This window comes from Salvia splendens, chromosome 13 (assembly GCF_004379255.2).
Source record: "Salvia splendens isolate huo1 chromosome 13, SspV2, whole genome shotgun sequence".
NCBI classification, from domain to species: domain Eukaryota; kingdom Viridiplantae; phylum Streptophyta; class Magnoliopsida; order Lamiales; family Lamiaceae; genus Salvia; species Salvia splendens.
In genome coordinates this window covers 3,780,797-3,799,318 of record NC_056044.1, presented here as the reverse complement: position 1 = coordinate 3,799,318, position 18,522 = coordinate 3,780,797, and the positions used below count along the sequence as shown (strand labels likewise).

At 39.5% G+C, this 18,522-nt stretch overlaps 1 protein-coding gene across 1 annotated transcript; it reads right to left on the bottom strand.

Moving 5' to 3' along the window:
* Positions 1-724: 724 nt before the first annotated feature.
* LOC121762770 (conserved oligomeric Golgi complex subunit 7-like) lies at positions 725-5,865 on the bottom strand. The gene is made up of 10 exons (XM_042158759.1): positions 5,493-5,865; positions 5,032-5,121; positions 4,815-4,934; positions 4,648-4,749; positions 4,239-4,519; positions 3,985-4,130; positions 2,756-2,954; positions 1,814-2,483; positions 1,262-1,594; positions 725-1,188 (listed from the first exon to the last, which is right to left on the bottom strand). Exons 1-10 carry the CDS (start codon positions 5,775-5,777, stop codon positions 910-912), a joined length of 2,505 nt encoding a protein of 834 aa, XP_042014693.1. The 5' UTR covers positions 5,778-5,865; the 3' UTR covers positions 725-909.
* Between the last annotated feature and the right edge of the window lie 12,657 nt (positions 5,866-18,522).

The window sequence follows — 18,522 nt, the reverse complement described above, 5'->3', positions numbered from 1 at the left end:
CTAAACATGGAAAATATATTCTAATTATATTAATATCCTTTTATTTGATTTTCCATAATCTTTAATTGATTTCCTTCAATATTCTTGCCATAATTTCATCAATTGTCTTCTTGTTCTCCAATCAATTCATTTCCTTATTCCAACAAAATCGAATACTATTTTTTTTAAAAATGAGGGGAAAAGCAAAGCAAATACATCAAAGTACATGTTAGCATCAAAAGATAATAAGAGAGAATCATCATCTGCATGAGTGATACAAATTAATAAGAATAGCACCATCCAATTTAAATGAACGAAGTTGCTAGTTCTCTAAATGGCAGAAGGCGTCGCCGCCGCACGTAGTGATGAATTAATTATGAGGTCCAGTGCTCAATAGGGCAGACAACAAGGTTGACCTACTGCACACGAAACGCCGGACGAAGATCTTTTTAGCTGTGACTACCCATTTTTATATGTTTACACAGAAATAAGAGAGCATAAAAATATACTCCTACTTTAATTTATTAATGCAAAAATGGGTATTTTTAGTGTGATCTTTTTTGGAATCGAGTCAAACAAGGGTTTTTTTTTTTTGCTTTTTTCAATAAATATTGCGATATTGAATAAACTATATTTTTACCTCCTAGATGGACAAACTATTATCTGACTCAAGTATTTTGATAAATTATTTTGGTTTTAAGAACTACTAATTGTTAGCAATATAAACTTTTGAATTCTAGACCCCTTTCTCCAACATATCTTCTTCATAGAGTTCTCACAAAAAAAGAAATCTTTTTTGGCAGAGCTGCTTTTCCAATAATTGCATTTTTACAATCACATAATCTCTATTTCATACAATACGAGTAAACGTATGAGGGAAAAATGGATTCGTCATTCAAGCGAGTTGGAAAAGGTCGACGACGATGAGCACTAATCAAGTCTGACGCCACGCATCTTACACACAAGGTTAGCAGTGGGAAGATCTAGCTGGTTTCCAGAGTCCGATTTGACAAGATCCTTGAGCTGATCCCTTGGCGTTGAGAAGCATGTCTGAAATGTTGCAAGAACTGGGGGAGTTGGCATTGACAGAGCCGACAGCACGTTGCTCAAGTACTCAATATCCACTGATAGCTGCTGTGCTCCGCGATCTGTGATCTTCTGGATCCCGCGCAGCTGCTCTATATAAAGAGCAGCAGCTCCCTCACCAACCTACAAATTCATACCCTGATGAGACACTCGGGTTTAACATTTCAGTACAAAGTAAATGAGCGAGTATAGTTACCTTGAACATCCATTCAGTTGCGAAAAATTGTGCATCCTCAGCGTTGGTGTCACTGTTGGAAATACCCTCAGCAAGGGGCTCCAGTTGCTGGGGTAGGGTAAGAAGGTATTCACCAACATTGTTCACGTAAGACTGAGGGTAGGCGCTAAAGCTTGGAACAGGGTAAGCACTAGCTTCTTCAACAGAAGACCATATTGGTAGATTAGACAGATCATTGAAGTGTTGTCTCACTTTTAGTATCAGTACGTCATAGACTAGCTCGTTGACTGCCTCAGAGAAGGCTGCTACTCTTTGAGAAGCCAGTGGAAGTGCGTGGAATCTGGGATCTTTGGACTGCAAGAACCAAGGGAAACTCATTAAGCAAGAAGCACTTATTCTATGTTGCATGTGATCAATATAACTCGTTTCTTTAGGTTGGTAGGTTTTAGCCCTCTTTAAAAGTATATCAACAAGTAAATCAATGATTATGATTAGTTTCTGTTAGACAATATAAGGTGGCATCAAAAAGTTGTTTTCCTCGAATCTTAAGATTAAGGGAATGATGGCAAGTACCTGTTCTAAAAGGCTAAATAGTTTCCGAGCCTTCTCAGGGACATCAACCAGCCGGAGAGCTGCAACATCCAAGGAAGCTTTTCCTGCTGTTGAAGAACCCCCAGCTCCATCATTGTCATCCAAATGTGATTGGCTCTGGTCAAGATTTGAACCGATCACGGAAAATGACAGATTAGTGCTCAGTCGAGTAAGTGTGGACTTCAAGGAAGCTTCAAAGACTGAAATTCGGCTAGTCAGGCAATCTGAAACGGTGAGAATCTGTAAAGCACCCTGAACAAAAGACCATTCCTCCTCATTGGAACTAAAATCAACTTTACGAGCATGTCTGTCTGACCCAGTTTCCTTCTTTCCTACAACGTTATCCACAGTTACATCCACTCCGCACACTGTTCTTAATGCTTTCAGATTTTCCTGAAGGATGGTTATGTATTGTATTGTTACATCATCGAGGGCTGGGATTAGTTCATCTAACTCGGAACCACCAGTAAAGTTGATACATCTTTCCACGGCAGCTTCAAGAAGTAGAATAACTAGTGGGATGGTTTCTTCCATTCTTCTGACTGTTTCACTGAGTTCAACTCCCTGGACACCAATAATGCGAGTACTAACTCCCCTAAGATCAAGACCAGCGATACCCCCAGACAGAACACCATGCTCCATTTGCCCATATCTACATGAGGAATTTTGCATATAAAGGTATTTATAATAATAAAACCAAATATTCATTGGTTATTGCATTAAACTAGAATCATCTTCCATAACAATATTCCCCTCAGTAAAATTTAATAAAACCATAAATCTAGTTTCCGGCATATAATTTCCATCCTCGTATATGAAATTGTCATCTTACCCCAAACATCTACCTAGTTAAACCAAGGAACGGAGGTGTGGAGAAACAGTTCTAATACTAGCCTATCAGAAATGTGTGCAGAATGGGACTACCTTTGTTTGAAAGTTTCATATGGCAAGTAGACCGCTTTCAGTGTATCCAATAATACATGCTGATTTGAATCTGCAAACACGTGTTGAATATTCCTGGCAAAACTCCCAGTTAAATTGTGTAATTCTATCAGAGCCTCTAAATGTTTTGTATGAATTTTGACACCTTTGGGCAAATCACCAGATAAGATGTCTAATACACCTGAAAGAGAGGGGCAAGAAGAAATCAATATGGGATTAAACTTCTTTACTAAAATATGGGATTAAACTTCTTTACTAAAATAGAGGGGCAAGAAGAAATCAATATGGGATTAAACTTCTTTACTGAAAGAGAGGGGCAAGAAGAAATCAATATGGGATTAAACTTCTTTACTAAAATATTGAGCTCAAATCAAAGGTCAGAGGATTGACTTGGAATTTATCAGACATAGATTCACAAATTCACATGTATCATTAGTCTTAAAACCATCTTTATGATTCTACACCATCCTTAGAAGAGGAAAGAAACCATTTTAATCTGTACACCAGTTAAATGAATAGTAACTTCATCAACACCAGCTCATGATCCTACCTATACCTTTTTAAGTCATACTAAGGCTTTGTTTACTTCAATGGGATGAAAGTAAAAAAAAAGTGTACTACTAACAAAAGGATAATATCACAGCTACTTCCTCCCCTTTAAATTCAAGAGGAAAGAAAGAGTAGTTTTTTTCCAAGTTTTATGTGTTTACCATTTTCTTAAATTTGTGCAGGCTTACAAACAATTTTTTTGTAAATAAAACTCCAAGAATTGCCACTAGTCAGCCAATCATTTTTCACTTAGGATCCAAAAGAGAATGGGCAATTAAACAATGCCAACATTGCAAAGCTAGAAGTAAACTGCCTAAGACCATCAACATCCATTTCCATTTCCTTAGTTTGTAGATTGTACTGATTTGTCCTTTACTAAGCTACAGCTTGAGATCCAAATTTATAAAGGTAAAAAATGGTTAATTTACAATGACAGAACTGCATAATTATATGTCAGTGGGATCCAGTGTTTCATCTGACTTGACTGGGTAATGCCACAAGCGATGAGATCTTTGTCTACTTTAGACTTTAGTGCATCATGGAGTTGGCCCATTTTTTTACAAACAAAGTTAAGAAGCAAATCAACATTCTGAGCTTAAGATAACTGTAACGTTAAATTCCAGAGAGAGAAACTGAATACAACAAATAAGATCGAGAATAACCTTTAGCCAATGCTTTAGTCTCAGGGACAACATTTCCAGTAGCCAGATTAACACGGGTTATAAAACTTGTACAGATGGATGCCATTGTCTCAGTCAACAATTTTGGAACAAGAGTTTTGTAATCTTCGGGGAAAGCAAGAATGCACCTGAAGAGGAATGAGCATTTCATAAAACATATCTCCTACTTGAGTCAAACACAACACCAGACTAAATAACGCAATAAGAATCAATACGCAAATGTAAACAAGTAATACCACTTCCACTCTTGCTCAAGATAAAGTAGCAACTCATCATAGAAACTTGGCAACCATTGTGCGAAAGATAGTGTTGGCACATTGGATTTTGAATCCACACTACGTGAGAACTGTTCCATTTCATTCTTCTCATTTGCAAGTTTATTGGATTGTTGCTTTAAGTCAAAATCTTCCCATAGCTTCTTTATGGGTCTGAGGTGGACTTTTGCGTAGTAATTCTCTAAAGACTTAAATCTCCCAATTCTAATAAGGATTCCCCGCATTTCTTGAGCGACATTAGCCTACAAGAGAAAGAGAAAGTCAGAAAGGGAATTAAGTTCCATGTCAAGTAAAAATTGACACGGATAAACACTATCCAAGAAAAAAGAACTATTCACTTGTAGAAGTAAAATACAATCATGTAGGCTACCTTTTTATTGTTTAATGCATCTGTGAGACGAGGCTGAACCATTGAGTCCAGTCTATCTTCCAAAACTTCAAGCTGCTTCCTTATATTAGCAAATTCAGCAACCTAATCATCAAAACAATTGCATCAGCAAAAAAACAAAACAATTGCACGGGTTAGGAAAAGAATACCTCCCCGACAGCAGCAAGGCAATGTCTCATGTTAGCCAACGTTTCTGCAGCTCGTGGGAGATCGCCACTGGCAAATACATCCTCCACAGTTGAGCTTAGTTGAGTTAATCCAGCAGCATCCTGTTCAACAACAGAAACAATTTCCACTGACCAACAAGAAACAAAATAGCTAACAGCTGAGAGAGTCCTAAATAAGAAATTCAAATCATAACTAGACCTGCAATGTCTCATATGCAGCTTCCATCCTCCTCTTGACTGTATCAATTTTAGCAAGGGCGGTGATCGACTCTGCAGAGGATCCTTCAGCCTACAGAACGAAATAAAATTGACAAAAAAATGTAACACTAGGTAACTACTCCTGAACATATCAGCAAACTATTCTCGGATTAAGTACTCGAATTGCTACGCATGCACCAGACTCATGTTAAAACATTCTAAATCAGTAAACAAACTATTCTCGTTTGCGAATTCACAATCAATTAGCAACTTCAAATTACTCTGCTTCTCCGATTTTCACCTATTTCGCTGGTAACTAGTTCCAAACTTGTTAGTTCCAACTCAGTAAAACTCAAATTCGCATTCCTCTCTAATTCTGAATTTCAAGCTAAATTGAATTGAAATATTATATTCCAGCGACATTATTGTGATGATAGACACGTGCGACAGAAATGAGAGCACCTTCTTGAGCGAGATCAGTATGCTGGCGACGGATGAGCGGAGCGAGAGAGCGTCATCACGGAGGCGAAGGACGTCGCGGGAGGCACGGGGGACGCGGAGGAGCGCGGCGGAGCTCTGCTCCTCGAGAGAGGCGGCGATCTCCTCGGACACCATCTGCAGCTTCATCTCCAGATCGACGAGATGCTTTTCGACGGGATCCTGCGGGTGCCGCTGCTGTACGGCGCCGTTGATCCATTTCTTAGGATCGAATTTCTTCTCCGAGAAGGAGCTGAGATCCACCATCATCTTGCCGGGTTTGCTGTTTTTCTCATACGGATCAAATCTTGAGAGATTTTGCAGTTCCACCGGCTGGAAACCAAGATTTGTTGCTCAAATCGCGTTTTCATTTTCACGCTTTTTATTTAATTAATTACATGTAATACCACCAAGTTTGGTTTAATTCTGATTTTACTATTATCTTTTAAAACATAAATGAAAATTATAAAGTTTTTAATTTTTGTAGTATTATAAACTTAATTTTGATTTCATAATAATTTTTTTATAAGGAAAAAAAGATGTTAAATTAGTGTACACGTGTAAAATTTTGATGATGTCAAAATAGTGACGTAAAATTGTATTATTGCTACTACATGAAAAATTAAAATTTTGTAGTTTTGAACCTAAGGAAAGAAAAAAAAAACAAATTTGGTCAAATAAGGCAATAGAATATTTTTAAAACTTTGTGATCATCATTCAAATTTTAGGTGCGGTACAAACCGAAAATTACCTATTCTTCGAAATTTAATAAGCAATTAACGCTTAATTACCGAGATCGCCCCGGCGAAGGCTATAGCCGCGGCTATACCATAGTGGACACTCTTAATGTAAATGTCCAAATATCTACCAAATGCTGATAAGGTGTACGTGAAACATTTAAAATCTACCAACTTATGGTGGCCACAATTTTTGTCCGTATATAAAATTAATTTTTGTCCGATTGAAAACTTACATTAGTCCAATTTTTCCATGGGATAATAATTCATTTGCACAGTGAGATAATATAATTATCCGACATGAAGATTAACATTATCCATCGATGATATTCAAATTTCCACCACAAAAAAATTGCGTACGGCAAAAGTGGTAGATGATACATATACATCTTCAACAAAACAAATAATTTGATTTGAAATATAACTAAATAAAAGTGGAGAGAACAAATTTCACCCTAAAATTAGACCTGTAATCACCCTTCTACACAACTAGTACCTCACAATGCCAAAAAAATATGGTTTGATTATGTAGAGCAGCAGAGGGCAAATGAATCCATGTGATAAATCAGAAATTAATAAGTAATGATAAATGTACATAAGTTTAGTATATAGATATAAAAACTTTGTAAGTATTTTATATTTAAAATTGATTCTGTTAAATGGTATAGACAACATATTTAGAGAAGAAAGCAATGGGAGAAGATTATTGTATTTTGATTGAATGATGAAATGGTACTCAACACCCATATATTTATAGGGATGTTGGTGACTTTTGAGATCCTACAATAAATGTATATTCATGGAACTACACTACTATTGGAACAATGCATGCACATCTTCAATGCTTCTTGGAACTCCATTCTTGGAACTATATTCTTCTTTAATGCTTATTGATACTTCCCCTTTTCTCAACACTCCCCCTCAAATTGAGTGGTGGGATCTCCAAAACTCAATTTGGAAAGCACATCTTCAAAGCTCCTTGAGTTGACTGCTTTAGTTAGGATGTCGGCAAGTTGATCCTCAGAGCGAACAAAAGGGAGTTCGACAATCCCATTCTCAATGTTTTCTTTGATAAAGTGTCTGTCAACCTCCACATGCTTCGTTCGATCATGTTGTACTGGATTTTGTGAGATGCTTATAGCGGCTTTGTTATCACAATACAACTGGCACTTGCTTGGAGGGAGATTAATCTCTTTCATCAATCTCCTTAACCATAAAATCTCGGTCAACCCACTTTTAATCCCACGAAATTCTGCTTCGGCACTCGAAAGAGCCACCACCTTCTGCTTCTTACTTCTCCATGTTACCAAATTACCTCCAACAAAGGTAAAGTAGCCTGCTGTAGACTTCCTATCGTTTGGGTTCCCTGCCCAGTCAGCATCTGTATAACCATGAATCTCAAGATGCCCATTTTTAGCGAACAACACTCCATGCCCTGGAGTTCCCTTCAAATACCGACAAATCCTAAGTGCTGCCTCCATGTGATCTGTCTGCGGCTTATGCATGAACTGACTTACGACCCCAACTGCATAGGCAATATCTGGCCTAGTGTGCGAGAGATATATGAGTTTTCCGACTAGTCGCTGATATCGACTACGGTCAGCCAACTTGGCTCCTTCTCTGATTTGTAATCCGTGATTAACTGCCAGAGGAGTGTCTGCTGGTTTACATTCCAGTAGGCCGGTCTCTGCTAAGATGTCCAAGATATACTTCCTTTGTCGCAGAAAAATTCCTTTGATTGACCTTAGCACTTCAATCCCAAGAAAGTACTTGAGATTCCCCAAGTCCTTCATCTCAAATTCCTGAAAAAGATTTTTCTTTAATTCCTCAATCTCTTCTAGGTCGTCACCTGTAATAATCATGTCATCAACATATATGATTAAACATGTGATCTTATCACCCTGCTTCTTAAAAAATAGCGTATGGTCTGAATTGCTCTGTGTATATCCATAGCTAATCATTGCCCCAGCAAACTTCCCAAACCATACTCTTGGAGATTGCTTCAATCCATACAAGGTCTTCCTCAATCGGCACCCTTCACCTGCTTTAAAATCTGTTGCAAAACCTGGGGGTGCCTCCATGTAAACTTCTTCTTCCTTCTTCAACTCTCCATGTAGGAAGGCATTCGTCACATCAAACTGGTGTAATGGCCAGTCCCTATTAGCAGCAATGGATAACAACACCCGAATTGTGTTCATCTTAGCTACTGGAGAGAAGGTCTCAGAATAGTCAACTCCATATGTCTGAGTATAGCCTTTTGCGACAAGTCGTGCCTTGTACCTTTCTATCGAGCCATCAGGTCTTCTTTTGATAGTGAAGACCCATCGACAACCCACTGGTCGCTTCCCTTCTGGTAGAGCACATTTCTCCCATGTGTGGTTTCGAATCAGTGCATCAATCTCTTTCTTCATTGCTTCCCTCCAATGCTTGTATTTCATAGCTTCTTCCCATGTCTGTGGTATTTCTTCTTCCTCATATAGTGCATTCTCGAAAGCCCGAGCCATCTCTGATAAATGGCCTTTGGCTAGGTTCACAACAGAGTACCGTTTTTTCTTGTCAATCCTCTCTGGCGTATACCTTTTGGGTGGAACTCCTCTGTTTGACCTTGGTGGAAGTATGTACCTCCCAGTGTCAGGGTCAACTCCTTCGACCTCGACTTCCTCAATTTCCCTTTCTTCGGCCTCAATTAAATTTTCTTCTGCACTTACAGTGTTAGCCAAACAATTATCTGTATCCACAGGATTACTTACAGTGGATAACCTTAACGGAGAAATATTTGAGGCGATGCCACTTTCTACGATGGACTCTACCACATCAGAGACTTGCTCAGCGGAATTGCTTACTGTTTTCTCTGATAGATCCGCATCAGGATTGCTTGGCGTTGGCAGTGGCATTGAGATCCAACTTAGCGGGTCCGTATCATTGTTATCCCTAACATTACTCTCCCCCTGACCGCTAAGATGGGTAAAGAAGTACTCAGTTTCAAGAAAGTTGCAGTTCATTGTAACAAACATCCGGTTGGACTTTGGATCGAAACACCTATACCCCTTTTGATTTACCCCATATCCTACAAAAATGCATTTGATAGCGCAAGGGGATAGTTTAGTTCTTTCATGTTTAGGAATGTGGACAAAAACGGAGCATCCGAAGACGCGAGGTTCAAGAGTCAAGGGCGGAGGAATTTTTGTGAAGGTGGACAAGACTTGTAGAGGAGTTTTATGTTTGAGAATACTTGTGGGCAATCGGTTTAAGAGATAGGCTGAGGTGGCAATGGCTTCTGGCCAGAAGTGTTTCGGGGCTTTTGACTCTATAAGCATAGAACGAGTCATTTCGAGGAGAGATCGATTTTTCCTTTCAGCCACACCGTTTTGTTCGGGAGTATGAGCACATGTGGTTTGGTGTATAAGGCCTTTGTTTTGGAAGAGTTGTTTCATGGTAGAATTAACGAACTCCCCCCCATTATCTGACCGAAGGACCTGAATGGTTTTGTGAAACTGAGTTTGGATAAGGTTATAGAAATGGGTAAAGTGTGACAAAACTTCAGATTTTTGTTTCATGAAATATATCCAGGTCATGCGAGTGCAATCATCCACAAAAACTAAGAAATATCGAAAACCTTGCCCCCCAATAACTGGTGCGGGCCCCCAAACATCAGAGTGTACTAAGGCAAATGGGGTTTCAACACGAGTATTACTTAATGGGTAAGAGTTCCGATGACTTTTGGATAAAAGACAAGTTTCACAGTACATGTCATGCTTAGGAATAATACTAGGAAATAATAATTTTAAGTAACCGATAGATGGATGACCCAAGCGCCGATGCCAAAGCCAAGCTTTCCTGTCAGCTGATCCGTGAGTTAACATGGCAGTCCCTTTTTGAGCTATCTCATCCACATAGTAAAGCCCATCACGTTCAGTGCCACGCCCAATTATCTCTCCGGTTCGGATATCCTGCAACAGACAAAATTGTGGCTGCATTAGTAACGTACAATTCAATTCCTTTGTGACATGACTAATGGATAATAACTTATGAGACATCGAAGGAATATATAGACAATTTGATAACTGCAAAGTTGGGGAAATGTTAACGGTTCCAGCCCCCTCAACCACCGTAAATTCCCCATTGGCAGTTTGGATATGAGATTTTAGAGGTTTCTGAAGGTTGGTAAGGTCTGAGGCATCATATGTTATGGTATCGGTTGCCCCACAGTCAAAAATCCATTTATCATTTTTCTCATGGCCATTAGATACTGCACACACAACTCCAAGCTTCTCGAGAGGCTGAAATCGATTTTGGCAAGTGGTTTGGGAAATTATGGAATTTTCAGGAGATTTGGGGGCTAATTGTGACTGAGAATTTTGGTGGGGTAAAACCTGCAATTTCCCAAAGATTTGGGGGCTTCCAATAAAAGAGCCCCCTAACCCTAATCTACCTGAATCGGGCGCCGCCTCTCCCCTCATCAATTCTTCACTCCAATCGTGAATTACACTCCCACTTCCGCTGGCAACGAAGTTTGCTGCCCCGGTTGTATTCGCCGGCTGAGCAGCTTCATTTCTGGTCCTTCCTCCTGGCTGGACAGCACCGGCGGTTTGCGCGACCCCCTGCACGGCGTTGCCTCCGTCGCCTCCAACTGCTGCGGCGGCGTGCCCGCCACGGTTCCATGGTGTTTGCGGTTGCGGCGGCTTGCCGTGCTTCTCTTCCCACCAATCTGGATATCCAACTAGTTCAAAGCATGAATCTTTTGTGTGTCTTTTCCGTTTGCAGTAGGAACACACCAATTTTGACTTGTCTTCTTCATCACTTCGCCGATTTCTATCATTGCCACTGCCGCGACCACCACTGTTGCTGCCGCGACCACCACCGTTGCTGCCGCGACCGCCACCCCGAGAGCCGCCGGTAGGGTTCTGCCACCCTCGGATGGCGAGGCCAGTTCCAATTCCATCCATGGCAGCTGCTCCGCCGGTGTTTGCCTGTTGTAACACTCGGAGTCGTGTCTCCTCCTGCTGAATCAGGTTGTACGCATAGTCGACGGAGGGAAGTGGGTCCATTTTCAGTATCTCCCTCTTGGTTGTTTCATATTTGCTATCAATTGCATAGAGAAACTGACATACTCTCTGATCTTGTATGAATTTGTTATGAATCTCCATATCCTCTGGACATTTCATTGGGTTCGTCTGTTTTTGGTCGATTGAAATCCAGATCTCTCCCAACCGGCTCCATATTTCTTCTAATGAACTGCTTCCTTGCCTCAGTGTGGTTGCTTTGAACTGAAGATCATACACCTGGATTTTATCTCTTCCGCTCCCATATGTGACGGCCAACGCATCCCATATATGCTTTGCCGTCGGATGTTGTGAAACTCGACTGACCAGTCGAGGCTCAATGTTTTGTATTAACCAAGTGATCACACAGTGATCGGCTTGTTCCCATTGTATGAAGGCTGGATCGGTTCGCGGTAGAGAATGAGGCACTCCGGTGACGTGAGATACCATTCCCCGACCGCTTATTGCCGTCTTCATCAATACGGACCAAAGGGCGTAATTTTCTCCATTCAACTTATTCCCACCAATGTGGAGGGGCTGCGTGTCAATTCTGAATGGCATGGCAGCTGTTTCTGGTGGATTTGGTTGGTTCATCGCAAAACTATTGCGCATAAAGTTGGCAAATTGCCGGGCAAATTCATCTGCCATAGATGAATCTGAGGTTTCGGTTACTATATAGTTGTCATTTGACATTTTGGCTTATGGTTATAGATACAGCGGAAAAAGGAAAAACAAAAAAACGGGAAAGGGCCGAGAAAGGTATCAAAGACGATGATGATACCTTATCTGAGTCCAAACCCGCTCTGATACCATGTTAAATGGTATAGACAACATATTTAGAGAAGAAAGCAATGGGAGAAGATTATTGTATTTTGATTGAATGATGAAATGGTACTCAACACCCATATATTTATAGGGATGTTGGTGACTTTTGAGATCCTACAATAAATGTATATTCATGGAACTACACTACTATTGGAACAATGCATGCACATCTTCAATGCTTCTTGGAACTCCATTCTTGGAACTATATTCTTCTTTAATGTTGATTGATACTTCCCCTTTTCTCAACAGATTCATAATTAATTTAAATAATTGATAGTAGTACAACTAATTCGTAGTACTATAAATAAAATCAGACGGATTTATAGCAGGTTTATTTATTTTATTAAAAATGAAACCATGTGATGTACGGCTAAACCATGAAATTATTACATAGATGAGCTTTAATGAGCCGCCTCATCTGTACGGCCGAAAATACGGAATAGTCACCGCCTCAGCCGGTGATGCCTATTTTGTCTGCCACGCGCTTCCGTTCACTCCCACTCCCCCACGCTCGGTGATTATCTAGTATTACTATTTGTTTATGATTAAATATATGAATTAATATATAATTTGCTATTTTTATTAAAACTTCTTTGTTCATCTTCCAATTATAATTGCGTCATATGACAATTTCCAACACATTTAATCTCCTTTATTTTTATTTTCTCTTACTTTATTTTCTTAATTTATTAAATATTTATTCTTAACATTCATATCTATTAGAATAGATTCAACTTTATTTTCTTAACTCATTAAATATTTATTCTTAATTTTCATTATCTATTAGAAAAGAATCAACGCTAATAGGACGAAAAAGATAATTTTATATTTGACATGAACTTTATTGCAAAATTGTCAACTATAAGTTCTTATTGTTATAGAAAAATTAAATACCGAAGTTAATATATTTGTCTATATCGAACGCATTTAATTGTTGACGCCGACACATTAACTTTTCAACTACCAACTGTTTTTGGAATATTAATTTTACAATAAATTTCAATTTTGTTACATTATTCAAACGAATCAAGAACAATCAAATTTTGTAATCTTTTCATTCTTCTAATTATATACAGTATATTTATTATTTTAGTCGAAATATATCTCAAATATGGAAATTGTATTGTTAAGAGAGATTTGCATAAACTTTTGTAATTTGAAGTAGATAGCTCTTGATGTAATTGAAAAAACTATCACTTTATTTTATATGATTATTAACATAAATTATTCACTTGAATTGATGTCCGATTAAAAATAATCACCATGCATGAAAAACACATAAGAAATTAAAAAATAATCACTGATGGAGTACGGACTAAACAAGCCCAACAGCAGTGACGGCCCATCAGCCCAAAGCCCAAGGAAGAGTATCAGATCGGCATTACCAAAGAGTTCGGCCCCAGCCTACAGCTCGGTAAAAGCCAACCAATCAGTTCGGCATTACCAAAGAGTTCGGCCCCAGCCTACAGCTCGGTAAAAGCCGACCAATCAAGCTCTACTCTCAGACCGGCAAAAGCTGCTCGGCAATAGTTCAGCAGTTCGGTCTCAGTATTTGACCGAACTGGGAGATAGTCAACTCATGTCAGAACCTCCACGATCTCCACTACACCCACGATCTATTTAGTGGTGTCAAGCAGTCATTAACTCATGCAGGATAGTGGGCCCATGCAGGATCGCATGACCTCCACGACATCCACAACCATCATTAGTGGTGATGCAAGCCACGATCTTAGTTCAATGTATAAATAGAACTTAGATCAGATAGATTAAGGGGACTCTCTCTCTCGCTCTCTAGAGAAAAAATATCAAATAGCAAGTCTGTATTTGTAAGCTGTAGAAAACAGATCAAGCAATACAACTCTGCCCTCCTTTCTCCCCGTGGACGTAGGTTTACTTCAGTAAATCGAACCACGTAAATTCTCTGTGTCGTGATCCGTATTTTTACTAGCATTCTTCACCATCAAAAATTCGCCGATTCATCACTGGCGCCGTCTGTGGGAAACAGAGAACCAAATTTGTGATAAAGCGAGTTTTTGATCCTCTTCTACCAAAAAAATGCATACCAGATCACATAACACCCGTGCCTCCGTCCGTGATAACCATGAGGAAGCTAATCCAGCAGCCCATAGGCCTGGAAAGCAGCCTCGCGAAAAATCTACTTCCAGTTCTCACGGAGAAGGAACAAGCCGCTCAAAAGGTCCACACACCGAGTCTTCCCAGCAGCCTGATTTGAATGAGGCTGTCAAGCTGTTCTTGGCTGAGAAGCAGGATGAGTTCTTAGCCTTCCTGCAAAAGAGCCAAGAGCCGAAGACGAAAAGGGTGGATTCTCCTTCCTCCTCCAGACATGAAAGTCACTACCGCAGTAGTGCCGTGTCTTCCGGAAAGAAGAATCCTCAACCCCGACATGTTCCTGTTCCTCCTCGGTACCGGAACCACAGGAGAACTCCATCTCCTCCGTACCGAAGAGATGTCAGTTCGTCTGAAACGAGCTGCAAGCTAACGATTGTGAGTCCAAGCTTCTAAAGAGGATACAAGACCACAATTCAGCTTAAACAAGCAGTTCGTCCGAAACGAGCTGCAAGCTAACGATTGTGAAGTCCAAGCTTCTAAAGAGGATACAAGACCACAATTCAGCTTAAACAAGCAGTTCGTCCGAAACGAGCTGCAAGCTAACGATTGTGAAGTCCAAGCTTCTAAAGAGGATACAAGACCACAATTCAGCTTAAGAATCAAGCACTCCGTCTGAAACGAACTGCAACAAAAGTCCGATTCACGCGATAAAACTTGCCTGAATTAGGACAAGGGAAAGTCCGATCCACGCGATAAAACTCGCCGAATTAGGACAAGGGAAAGTCCGATCCCCAAATTAGGACAACGGAAAGTCCGATCCGAGCGACAAAACTCGCCAAATTAGGACACAAACCAAGTCTGGTCAAAGATGTTTATTTCATCAGACCAAAGACGAGTCCGGTCAAAGATGTTTATTTCATCAGACCAAAGACGAGTCCGGTCAAAGATGTTTATTTCATCAGACCAAAGACGAGTCCGGTCAAAGATGTTTATTTCATCAGACCAAAGACGAGTCCGGTCAAAGATGTTTATTTCATCAGACCAAAGACGAGTCCGGTCAAAGATGTTTATTTCATCAGACCAAAGACGAGTCCGGTCAAAGATGTTTATTTCATCAGACCAAAGACGAGTCCGGTCAAAGATGTTTATTTCATCCGACCAAAGACGAGTCCGGTCAAAGATGTTTATTTCATCAGACCAAAGACGAGTCCGGTCAAAGATGTTTATTTCATCAGACCAAAGACGAGTCCGGTCAAAGATGTTTATTTCATCAGACCAAAGACGAGTCCGGTCAAAGATGTTTATTTCATCAGACCAAAGACGAGTCCGGTCAAAGATGTTTATTTCATCCGACCAAAGACGAGTCCGGTCAAAGATGTTTATTTCATCAGACCAAAGACGAGTCCGGTCAAAGATGTTTATTTCATCAGACCAAAGACGAGTCCGGTCAAAGATGTTTATTTCATCAGACCAAAGACGAGTCCGGTCAAAGATGTTTATTTCATCAGACCAAAGACGAGTCCGGTCAAAGATGTTTATTTCATCAGACCAAAGACGAGTCCGGTCAAAGATGTTTATTTCATCAGACCAAAGACGAGTCCGGTCAAAGATGTTTATTTCATCCGACCAAAGACGAGTCCGGTCAAAGATGTTTATTTCATCAGACCAAAGACGAGTCCGGTCAAAGATATTTATTTCATCAGACCAAAGACGAGTCCGGTCAAAGATGTTTATTTCATCAGACCAAAGACGAGTCCGGTCAAAGATGTTTATTTCATCAGACCAAAGACGAGTCCGGTCAAAGATGTTTATTTCATCAGACCAAAGACGAGTCCGGTCAAAGATGTTTATTTCATCAGACCAAAGACAAACATCAACTTACCCCGTACCTTTATCCAGAATGCCGAAGTGACTCGCTTCGCCGAAGTAATTCACTTCGCTTTTCGGGGGGGGTAGTGATGGAGTACGGACTAAACAAGCCCAACAGCAGTGACGGCCCATCAGCCCAAAGCCCAAGGAAGAGTATCAGATCGGCATTACCAAAGAGTTCGGCCCCAGCCTACAGCTCGGTAAAAGCCAACCAATCAGTTCGGCATTACCAAAGAGTTCGGCCCCAGCCTACAGCTCGGTAAAAGCCGACCAATCAAGCTCTACTCTCAGACCGGCAAAAGCTGCTCGGCAATAGTTCAGCAGTTCGGTCTCAGTATTTGACCGAACTGGGAGATAGTCAACTCATGTCAGAACCTCCACGATCTCCACTACACCCACGATCTATTTAGTGGTGTCAAGCAGTCATTAACTCATGCAGGATAGTGGGCCCATGCAGGATCGCATGACCTCCACGACATCCACAACCATCATTAGTGGTGATGCAAGCCACGATCTTAGTTCAATGTATAAATAGAACTTAGATCAGATAGATTAAGGGGACTCTCTCTCTCGCTCTCTAGAGAAAAAATATCAAATAGCAAGTCTGTATTTGTAAGCTGTAGAAAACAGATCAAGCAATACAACTCTGCCCTCCTTTCTCCCCGTGGACGTAGGTTTACTTCAGTAAATCGAACCACGTAAATTCTCTGTGTCGTGATCCGTATTTTTACTAGCATTCTTCACCATCAAAAATTCGCCGATTCATCAATCACCATGCATGATATAAAACACATAAAACTATAGTCTAAGAGGATTACAGTATAAAGATTCAACATGAGAAAATCTGAAAATGGCCTATTGATTATTGAAAACATGCAGTCACTCACTACCCAGCAAACTACAAAGACTACTGATAAATTATTTGGAAAAAAATAAATTTGATTTGAAGAATTATTAAGTTTGTACGTTGTTAGCAACAACCATTCCAGAACATACATAAGTTTTTGTTTTCCCATCTATGTATAATTCACTATTTCAAGAAAAAATACCCCCTCCGTCCCGTGTTACTTGCACTATTTTCCTTTCTGGGCGTCCCAAGTTATTTGCACTCTTTCCATTTTTAGTAAAAATTATCACCTACAGCCGCAATCGTTGACTTTGCTAATCACCCATTCCTTAATCTCCGTGCCGAAAAGCAAACGTGCGACTAACCCGGGACGGAGGGGGTATTAAAGATGTAATTTTTTAATGTGAAATTAGTATAAAAGAGAAAAATAATTGAAATAGTATGGATATCATGATTCACTCTACTAGAGGAAGATGTAATCATTAGCTATCAACTTAAAAATAATTGTTATTTTCATGTTCAAAATCAACAATCTAATCTTTCTCATAAAATATTAATTTCGAATTCATTAATCCTAACACAACACTAGAATAATATGAGAATCCATAAACTTAGTTTAATAGGATTACAATACAAAAGTTCAATTTGTGTGCCATCCAATATGGATTATTTTTCGTGAACAAATGAAGTGTACGTAAACAGTATATGTACAAAATTAATGTGTTATACTCCCTCCGTCCCGCACTACTTGCACTTATTTCCTTTCTGGACGTCCCAAGTTATTTGCACTCTTTCCATTTTTAGTAGAAATTTATACCTACAGTCGTAATTGTTGACTTTGTCTATCACTCATTCCTTAATTTCCGTGCCCAAAAGGAAAGGTGCGAGTAGTGCGGGACGGAGAGAGTATTATTTTGTAGCAATAAGAAAGAAATGATATGGAAATTTTATGTTAAATTTTAACGTGATTTCGAGCTTGATTCACATTAATTTTGAAATATTTAGTAAAAAAACATTTTTTAAATATGAAAATATTTAAGTTAAATTACATTTTTTTTAAAATTATTGCAAAATCATTAATATGTCATTTATTTTAAATCAATTTTATTTATAAATCATTTTCGATACAAAATATTAAAAAAATTGGATTATATATTAGTTTTACTACAATTCATATACCGTAATCACTATCCATTTTAACAATTTTTTATTACTACATTACTAAAACTATTACGGCCTCCGTCCCAGGATAAGTGAGCACAAACTTTTCGGCATGAGATTTAAGGAAATGAGGTTTTGTTAGTAAAGTGAATAAAGTAAGAGAATTAATAAAATAGAGAAAAAAAAAGTAAGAGAGAGAATATCAAAAAATGAAATGACTCACTTATCTTGAAACGTCCAAAAATGAATGTGAGTCGCTTATCTTGGGATGGAGGGTACTACAAATGATGATATAACAGAGAAATCGCGCAAGCATTTTACGGAAGCGCGTTGGGCGCACGCTGACTTTCGCGTCGAGTGGAAGGCGGTTGTAGTGAAAAGTCAAAACCGGTTTTAACGGTCGCAACGTGGCGCTCCCGTCGTGATAGAGTAGAAAATGCGATAGTGCCAAACAGTCCCTTAAC